Source organism: Hevea brasiliensis, chromosome 2, assembly GCF_030052815.1.
Source record: "Hevea brasiliensis isolate MT/VB/25A 57/8 chromosome 2, ASM3005281v1, whole genome shotgun sequence".
Taxonomy (NCBI): Eukaryota; Viridiplantae; Streptophyta; class Magnoliopsida; order Malpighiales; family Euphorbiaceae; genus Hevea; species Hevea brasiliensis.
Genome location: NC_079494.1, coordinates 110,744,133 through 110,753,775, shown reverse-complemented (window position 1 = coordinate 110,753,775; position 9,643 = coordinate 110,744,133). Strand labels below are relative to the sequence as shown.

The window sequence follows — 9,643 nt, the reverse complement described above, 5'->3', positions numbered from 1 at the left end:
CTTTTGATGCAGTGGAAGTTGCAATTAAAAATAAAATAAAGAGGTTCTGATGATACCAATCTGCCAATCTGAATTATATTAGATAAATATCCCCACTACATAAAACGGAAAGATCAAATATCCATGTCAGCCTAATCACAATCTAACACTACCAGGCCCTACTATTACAATATCAATATGGGCCTTAAGCCATGGCTGCTATCAATTCGTGGTCCATTGCTCTGCAAACTCTTCAACCATCGAGCTCGAACTGCCTTCCGCCACCGTCCGATTATCATAGTCACCACCACAATCATCATCATGACTGCAATCACCAGCAACAACACCATTATCTTCATCGGACGACAGCGGCACAAGCCAACAAGTCCCATACAAGTGGCCATTTAAACAAACAAAATACTCCAACCCACCCTCGCGCGACCCAAGCCGCCTAGCCGCGCTTTTAGGCACCAGGCCAGCTGAAGTCATACTCCACACGCGAAACCCACAGTAAGTGCACCTCACTCTCTTTTCTAGCTCTACTTGCCGTCTAATTAAACACGCTCTCGTTCTTGATTTCATAAATCCTCGAAAAACCCCCCTGTATATCCCCAAATCATCTTCATTGTCTCGCGTTGGATGCTCACACGGGTCGCTCACGAACAATAAATCCCCCTGGCATTTCTTGCTTAGAAAGCTCCGACCCGACGTTTTAGAAAAACGAGAAGTTTTGACGAAATGACCTGGGGAGGGTTGACTCACATTGAAGTTTTGAGTTGACTCACAACCGCAACAGTAGAACATGAGCTTCGCAAGCGCTTGCCAACTGTCTCCAAAGGGAGCATTGGGCGCACCGTTTGTCAATGCTACTAACATGCGCGGTGCTCGATACACACACAACTCTCGCCATAGCAACCGTTTGGCTATGGCGCGGAGCTTGCGGTTCACAGAAGCCATGGCGCAAAGAGCGTGGAGGTCCCATTTTACGGACTCGAAGACTAGCAGGAGTATGCGTTCATTAAGTATCCCCGATTCGCCAGCATCGCATCCCCGAGTTAGCGGGTTCATTTTCAGTCTCTTGCTCACGCTCATTGGGACAATGCTTAAACTCTCGGATTGTAATGCTCTTAACGCGTTTGTTTATATGATCATATCCCAGCTTCTGTAGCTAAGGTGTTAGACGCGTGTCCATTACTCAACAGATTTATCAGACACAGATGCTGTTTCTGTTTGTGGTGACAAACGCGTGTTCACATGCTATTCGAGATAGGACGCATGGTGATATGTAATGGCTGCAACGCGACGATCGAGAATCGAGGAGTAACGTCACCGATTGAAATTGAGAGCACCGGTAGAACACGTGTCCTCGCCAGATGAATTTGAGAAATATCTATTTCGTAGCTCAAAAATATCTCCGTTTTACGTGGCATCTTCCGGACGTGCGTTTGGACCTATACCATGAATATCATCTCTCTTTCTTTCTTTATTTGTTTTTTTCATTTTACTAATTCATTTTCCTTTGTGCAAGCACATGGTGTCAGTATGATCCACAAGGGAAATCAATTTTGCAGGGAGGTAGCCAATAAGTATCACAGTGCGTGTAGTGCACGTACATTTTTTCTGCGATTATTAAATTCCTTTTATCAAATTGAAGAGCAGTGATCAGATATAAATTTTGGAATTAAGGCATAGAAGTATTTATTTATTTAATGAATCTCTTAATTTTTATATAAATAACATTTATTAAAAATAAAAGATTTAATATGACAAAATGAAATTAAAATTAAAATTTAGGATTTGATTATAAATGAAAGATGGGGTCAAAGTTGGGGCACTGTTAATGAAAATTACCTTTGTCTTACAATCAGAAACGCGTATCAATAGAAAGTGGGGTAGAACCTGAACTGTCAGATTGAGGGAGACAAGACTTTCGTTGTTAAGTATCAATGATTAGTATTTTAAATTAGTATTTTAAATGCGTACCAAACACGTTGCCTATCACTTAGACCGGTGCAATCCTAACGCCACTAATATATTCATGGTCTGTTATTTCAAGTCGCGTGTCCCTCGTTCTCAACGCTTTATACAGGTGGCACCGTTGCTTTGCACAAGCATGCTAGACACGTGGAGCGATATGGATAATAGCAAATAATGAGTTCAAAAACTTTGTTACAGGCCTCGGCAGCAAGGGCGCATGGTCGACGTGAAACGACAAAGAATCATATACTCTTTTAATGAAATTAAAATAAGGTTAGATATTTTAAAAAAACAAAGTGCTATTTTTATTATCTCTTTTTAATTTGATTCTCAATATATTATATTTATATGGAGGTTTTTTTTTCTTTTCACTTATTATTAAAGATGATGACAGATTTTTAAAAAATAATAATAATAATAATAATGATGATGATAATAGGTAATTTTTTGATATAATATTTATATGGGATTATATTAAACGATTTTTGTAATTGATACAGTCATTTTGAGATTCATCTTAATCATTAGTGAATAGTATATTGTTATTTTTTTTTTAATTTAGGAATGTCAATTTACTATTGTATTGCTTAAATGCTATATTGCTTAAAAGTGTGATTAAGAATAATAGAAATATATATTATAAAAATTTATATTTGCCACATATTTTTAGGATAAAGGGACTGTTTGATATTATTATTGAAATTGTTATTAAAAAAATATTTTTTAAATATAAGAGTATTAAAATGTAATTTAAAGTGAAAATTAATTTTAATCATAAAAATATTAAAATAATAAAAAAAATTCAAAACACTTTTTTAATGACATTTAAAATGTTTTTTTTTTCAAATAATTTTAGCAAAAAAATAATTTTAGCCCTTCCTCATTCAGGTACATAGTGAAAAATGAGATTAAAGAGAAGCATTTAAAAATCATAGCCAAAGGCATTTTATAGGCAACGTTTTATGACCAAATGTGCCTAATAAAGAAAGTAAGAACTAAGCACAGTAGGCGAACTTAACTTGATCAAATGATTAAAGATATATTATTTGCTTAGTAGGCATTAGGTTTGAGTCTCTGCCACTCAATCCTTCTATAAAAATATATATATCAAATATATCATTTTCCATATAAACTTTACTAAAAAAAATTTCATCGCACCCTTAATTTTTTAAATGTGCTATGACACATCTCAACTCTTATAAATGTCTCATAATATACTTTAATTTTTGCAAAATAGAATTAAGATTTGATATGTATTCTATCAAATATATATGTATATAAACAATTTTAAATCAGATTGATCATGATTTGAAAGCGCTAATTCAAACTAATAATTTCAGATCAATTTTTAGGTTAAATAAAGGGAGACTATAATTAGCCCACTATATCTCAAATTCGAACTAATTCATGAGCCGAAACTATTGATCTAGTTTGATTATAAATTTGACTTAATTCAATTCACAATTTGAATCGATTCATGGTCCTATCTATCTCATACAACTTTGATTATTTGGCATTAAATTTAACTATTAGTCACATTTTTAATAATTAATTAGGATCATTTAATTTGATATATGATTAATACTTTTATATAAAAATGTAATAAATTAGTGATAAAAGAAGAAAAAAAAAAGAAAAACATTCATTCTATATATATATTTATTTTTATTTTTTAAAAAATTTTCTTAAAAAATAAAAAATTATTCTTCACGAACAAAAAACTATTCTTCGCGTTAAAAAATTAAAAAATAAAAAATTCTAAAAGCTTTCAGATTTTTCTATCCCATTTATAGTGTATCTAATTGTCATCTCGAACTCCAATAACTTGTTAAGTCTCAATAAATATCCTCCTCATTCAATTGAAGTATTTTTTATATACTTTTTGTTTGGTTTTCGATTGTTATGGATGAAGGTTTCATCTTTAACTTGCTTGTGCGACTTTGTTGCAGCTAGGGGTGGCCACAGTTCAGGAACCGCCGGTTCCGTTTCGAGCCCCGATTTAAAATGGTTTAAGAGACGGTTCAAAAAATGATTGTTCAAAACGGTTTGAATAACGGTTTGGAAGCGATTTTGGAGCGGTTTAAGAGCGATTTAAAGGAAAAAATTAGAGAAAAATTTTATTGATTTATAATTTAAGTTATATTTGTAAAAATATTTTAATTTTTCTTAGAAATCTTTTAATTTTTCTTAGAAATCTTTTAATCAAAATAAAATAAGAATAAAAAGAATAAAATTAACTTATTTTTAAGAAAAATTTAATAAGCAAAGAGTTGAACTTATTAAAAACTAGAGATGAAATTAATTTTAAAAAAATTAGAAAAAGGTGCATGAACTTAATTTTGCCTATGTATCCCTTTAGGATTTAGATGAATCAAAATTTTCAGTTATAAGTTGAGAAAATGGAGATTGAGGTGGTTTGGTAATGTGAAGCATAGACATAGGAAAATTCTAGTTAGACATGTAGAGCACATTGAGTTAGAGAATAGAAATAAAAGAATAGGTAGACCTAAACTAACTTAAAGGAGAATAGTACAACATGACCTAAAAGTATTACACATTTCCGATGATTTAACCCAAAATCGTTTAGAGTGGAGAAAGATAATCCATATAGCCAACCCCAATAAATTTTTGGGATAAAAGTTTAGTTGAATTGAGTTGAGTATTACTTGCCATTTTTTAAAAAATTATATGATAATTAATAATTAAAAAAATATAAAAGAAAAAAAAAATCAAAATAGAGGGTATTGAAAATTTTATTGAATTTATAAAATAATAACAGAGTAATTGATATAGCATTAAAAATTTTAGTGAGCATATAAAATAATAAAGTAGGAGAATTATGAAAGTATTGAGAATTAAAAGGAGTGTAAAAAATAATTATTTAGAAAATTTGAGAGAAATTAAAAAAGTATTGAGAATTAAAGAGAGTGTAGAAAATAATTGTGTAGAGAATTAATGACATATATATATATAAATGAATTAGGAGTGGAGTGAGGTATTTATTGAATTTTTTTGTATTTAAATTACTGGTTTGATTCGGTTTAGAACTATCGATTCAATCCGGTTCAGAACCACCGGTTCACGGTTTCTAAAAAATATGAACCTGAACCAAACCGTAAAAGGGCGATTTCAGTCTGGTTCGAAACCGATTCCGATTTTGATCAATTTTAGTCCGATTTTGATCAAACCGATTCCGATTCGATTTCGATTCAAAACTGAACCGTGGCCACCCCTAGTAGCAGCTCCAGGTTATTACAGAGAATGGGTATCTTAGGGATGGTATAACGCCACTTTAGTGGTTTCCCATTCCCTGAAAAGCCTACATGAAAATTGAAGATGGCTAGAGCTCTGTCTTCCCCTCTGTTGCTTCGTCATGTGCTAATCAGTCTCTGTTGGACTCCTAGTTTGTCTTCCTCGTATATTTGGTTGCTATCATGGATTTGAGACTTTCTTGTTTAGGTATTTCTGTCGTGCTTGTCCGTAGCGGCGCTTCAGTAAGTTCTCCTGGTGTTGGTTCAACCAGTGATAATCTAATCGATTAATATATGACGCGATGAGCTTCTCTCCTTTGCGCTGCGGCGTGACGAGCCCTTTTCTGCCAGGTCATGGACTCGGGCATAATTAGATCCAACATTTGCTAGAGATTTTTGTTCGTGGAGTTGAGCCTTTTGTTGGGATGGGTTTGGACTCTGTTTTTAGCTAAGTATTTTTTTTCTTGGGATTCTAATTGTAATGGCGCTATTGGCATTGCAATGTTAATGAAATCAGCTCTATCTTTCAAAAAAAAAAACTTCGCCCATGAACTTGTTTATCTACATCTATTTGATCCTTTCTACTGCTGCATTCGGCTTGTTAATCTCGATCCAAATATCCTCCTCCAAATCCTTAGCTTTAAAATCTCTTATCAAAGCCTGATCATCCGTAATCAATTTGTTTCGCTTGGGAGGGAATTCTTGAAACATGAGGTTTTGGGATGGACTACGGACTAACAACAAGGGAATTCTTTTCCTTTTATTTTATTTTATTTTATTTTTGGGTTAAAGCCTAAATCACAATTTGGGCCTTCAAAGCCCTGCGACTTGGCCCATTTTTGGGGTTATATGATGCAGGTCCATCACCCGTTGGAGTGTGGGTGGCGGGTTGAAGCCCATTCCAAAGATACCAAGTAATTGTCGCAGTTGGTAGGTCACGTGTTATTGCAAAACACTCACCACCTCATCCTTCCACACTTCGATCACGTTAGCCCTCTTCCAATTTTTAACCTGCACTCTCTCTGCGCACTTTAGCCTCCTCGTATCATTCTCTCTTTCACAAAACACAAACAAAACTCCCCACTTGGACTTCAAACTCTTTCGTCTCTTTTTTTTCTCTTTCTCGGCGAATTAGGGTTTCTACTGCTTCACTGCTCACTCTCTCCGTGTGGTTTATGCGTTTCAATGCCTGCTAATTGCTTGCCTAAATCGCGTCTTCAGAACCCTAGACTGTGCCGGACTGCTCCATTTTGCTGGCGATTTTGGCTCATTAGTCTATTTGCGTCTTTGCTTCTGTTGGAATCGCGTGCCAGAATTTGATTCCAGCCCCGCTGCTTCTTAGATGGCGCCGAGTCGCAGAAGGGGCGCCGGCAAAGCTGCTGCCGCTGCCGCTGCCCGCCGCCAATGGAAGGTGGGTGATCTTGTCCTCGCCAAAGTCAAAGGCTTTCCTGCTTGGCCTGCCACGGTATACCCTACTCATATATCTATCTATATGTAGTTCTATCTCTTCACTTATGTTTTTGTATTAACTTTGGTGTGCAACTGTTCATATACGTATACTTTTACCTTTGGTTCTTGTTTTTCTTTTGAATCTGTGGTTTAGTTGGGCTCTCAGGTTGGGTACTAGTACTAGTGTTTTCTTGGGTTTTTGAGCTTCGGCAGTTGTCTTGGTCTTTTGGAATCTCAAGAAAAGGTTTAGGTTCTTTTAGGACGTCAATCGGGGATTTTTGGTTGCTTTGTTGATGTTTACTGGTTTGATTGTAATCACCTTTGGCAGAGGAACTTTTCCTAAGACTTTATATGCAAATCCAAAGTTCAAGTGAAGTCATTCCTTGTTTTTAACCCTCTTAATCAGTTCTGCTGCCATAAAAAAATCATGTTATTGTGAATGCTGAAGATTTCAAGAGTTGTTTGGCATTGAGGTTTGAAACTTTTTTTTTTTTGGGAAAAGTATTCTTTTAAATGATGGTGAAAAAGCAGGTTAAAGAAGCTGATGAACAGTTTTATAGTTTTTCTGATTGAAACATATTAAATTTAATATAAAATAATTTTCAGTGACATCTAACTAACGTATTTAAAGTACTGTTTTTCTCAAAACTATATTCCCAACCAGAGCCTAGGATTGTGTGGGAAATTGGAATTTTTCTGTTAGCCGAATGCATTCATTTGCTGGAAGTGGTCACTTAAATAAGCTTTGTATACTAATTCAAACAAAACAAGTATGCTGTCTATATTCTCCATATGCATTCCTCCATGCCTACTATTAGTTGTCTATTGAGTTTATAAATTTGGTTGCTGATGCCAGGTAAGTGAGCCGGAGAAGTGGGGCTATCCAACTGATTGGAAGAAAGTACTTGTCTACTTCTTTGGAACACAGCAAATGTAAGTGTCTTTTTTAATTTTTATATTTTGAGATTATCATGATTTCTAGTTATTTTTGCTGCTTATGAGTTAACTTTCAGTCAAATCACTAAGATAATTTTTTTAGCTTTGCACTAAATTCTAATGTTTGTTAGTTGGAAATTAGAGGAGAAATAAAAGGGATTGTTGCTTTGTAGTTGTTATTTTGGGGATGAAAACAGACCAAAAAACAAAAACCCGAATTTCATTTAAGATTTAAAAACTGAACTGAGCTGAACCAAACCAAAATAAACTGGTTCAGTTCGGTTTACATATTCGGTTTTTCGGACCTCCATTTTTCTTCTATGTTCTATGTTCAAATCACATATCCACAATCACTTATTCAAATAAATATCCAAAACAAAATAATTGAAAAACAAAATTCCATTAATAGATTTAACTTAATTACAATCATCCAAATCAAATAATAAGATCAATATTACATATTGCAGAAAATAAATTAAAAAATAAAGGAAAAAGAAATGGAGGAGTTGTGGGCCCGTGGTGCTATGGTGTTGGTGCTGCTGCGGCTCTGCAAGGTCGCGTTTTGGAATTCTTTGTATGCCTCTTGGGCTGCTTTCGACATGGCTGCTGCTATTTTAGATGAGTGCAAACTTAAAAAATAGCATTATGAGTTGTAGGGTGTTGATCAGAAAAATTCATGGGAATGAAACCCTTGTGGATTAAAGAGAAACATAAATGGAAAGTTTAAAATAGAGAGAGAGGAAGCTCTGCTTGAAATGTGAAAAAGAAAGAGAAGAGAGGGGGAGGCTGCTGCAATTGAAACAGTGAAAGAGAGAGGAAGGCTAGGGTTAGGATTTAAAGATGTATATATATAGTGCAATTGGACAGTTGATATTATATTGGATGAATGGTTAGGATTGTTTGTTAAAAAAGAGAATTAAAAAGTGTAGATAGTGGGAGTTGAACATGCAACCTTCAAAGAGATTTAAGGCAATTTTACCACTAAGCTGAAAGAGGTTTATATACCATATGCCTGTGCCAATTTAGTGTTATATCAGTTTGGTTGTTTTGATTTTTTCCCTTTAAAAACTGAACCGAACCGAAATAATTGAAACTTTTAAAAAATTAAGACGAAACCAAACTGATTATTATTAAAATCGAAATCAATCGTTTCGGTCAGTTTATTCGGTTTGAACTGAATAGTGCTTACCCTTGGTTCTTGAGGAAAGAAGTGATTATGGTGAACTGTTGAATAATGCCCAATTTCGATCTTGGATTCCCCATCATTGTTTTGATTTACTGATTATGGTTGTTAAGAGGAGTGATTAAATGATGAAGTGGGAGAAAATGAATGCTTACAGTTTAGAACTAGGATTCTACATCTTGTCTTTCACCTTTTGCTGTGCTTGATTTCCTTTTACTTGCCAGCAGTTCTAATCGAAGTGCCATATGTCTAGAAGGGAAATTTTGCTGTTGGTTATGGCATGTGATTTTGTAAGGAAAAATTATTTAAATTTGAATGTAAACTGTGTTGAGCAAGTTTAGGTTGTTTAGCTTTTGTCCTATTTATCTGTCTCCTTATTTATTTCTTCATGATTTATTTATTTCAATGAGAATGTGGCTAGCTTTGTTGTGTGAATTTAGCTTTTTCCCCATTTATTTATCTGTTGTTTGTATACTTATTTAGTTATTCATAATTCTTGTTTTTGAATGAGATTGTTGCTACTTGCTTCTAGTAACTTTGTTTGCTTTAAATTTAGTCAGTGAGTCAACAATAACCTTCATGTCATCTATTGACATTAAGGAAAGTTGTCTTTGAGCTGGGTTGAGGGGTGACATGGTATTCTTAAAGACGAGCAATTTTAAGTTTCAATAAATAAATACCTAGTTTTATGAATACTCAAAGTCCATTTGCTTGAAAAGAAGTTTTAGTTTTCCATTTCCAATTTATATCTTAGTTTCAATAAATAGTACCCATAGTTGGAAACTTTGGTTTTCTCAAATCTATTTAAAGTTGGAAAAAAAATAGAGAATATGGTTTTCTAATACATATTTTTGGTGGTGTTTGTCCA

At 34.1% G+C, this 9,643-nt stretch overlaps 2 protein-coding genes across 4 annotated transcripts in view; one reads left to right on the top strand and one right to left on the bottom strand.

The window, feature by feature from the left end:
• Positions 1 to 50: 50 nt before the first annotated feature.
• On the bottom strand, positions 51 to 1,158 carry LOC110665496 (EID1-like F-box protein 3). The gene has a single exon (XM_021825657.2). The coding sequence runs from the start codon at positions 1,069 to 1,071 to the stop codon at positions 202 to 204; it is 870 nt and encodes a 289-aa protein (XP_021681349.2). The 5' UTR covers positions 1,072 to 1,158; the 3' UTR covers positions 51 to 201.
• A 5,041-nt stretch (positions 1,159 to 6,199) lies between these two features.
• Positions 6,200 to 9,643, top strand: part of LOC110665495 (probable glutathione peroxidase 4) — a 29,369-nt gene continuing 25,925 nt past the window's right edge. For 2 of the 3 annotated variants that reach the window (XM_021825656.2, XM_021825653.2), the window contains exons 1-2: positions 6,200 to 6,672; positions 7,513 to 7,589. In XM_021825656.2, coding sequence (XP_021681348.2) covers positions 6,550 to 6,672; positions 7,513 to 7,589 — 200 coding nt within the window. In that variant the 5' untranslated portion in view covers positions 6,200 to 6,549. The remainder of the gene's footprint in view (positions 6,673 to 7,512; positions 7,590 to 9,643) is intronic. The other variant, XM_021825654.2, reaches the window with a different exon arrangement.

What these genes read in the sequence shown, in the direction of transcription:
- LOC110665496 (XM_021825657.2), bottom strand. Translation starts at nt 1,071, where the DNA reads ATGAGCGTGAGCAAGAGACTGAAAATGAACCCGCTAACTCGGGGATGC.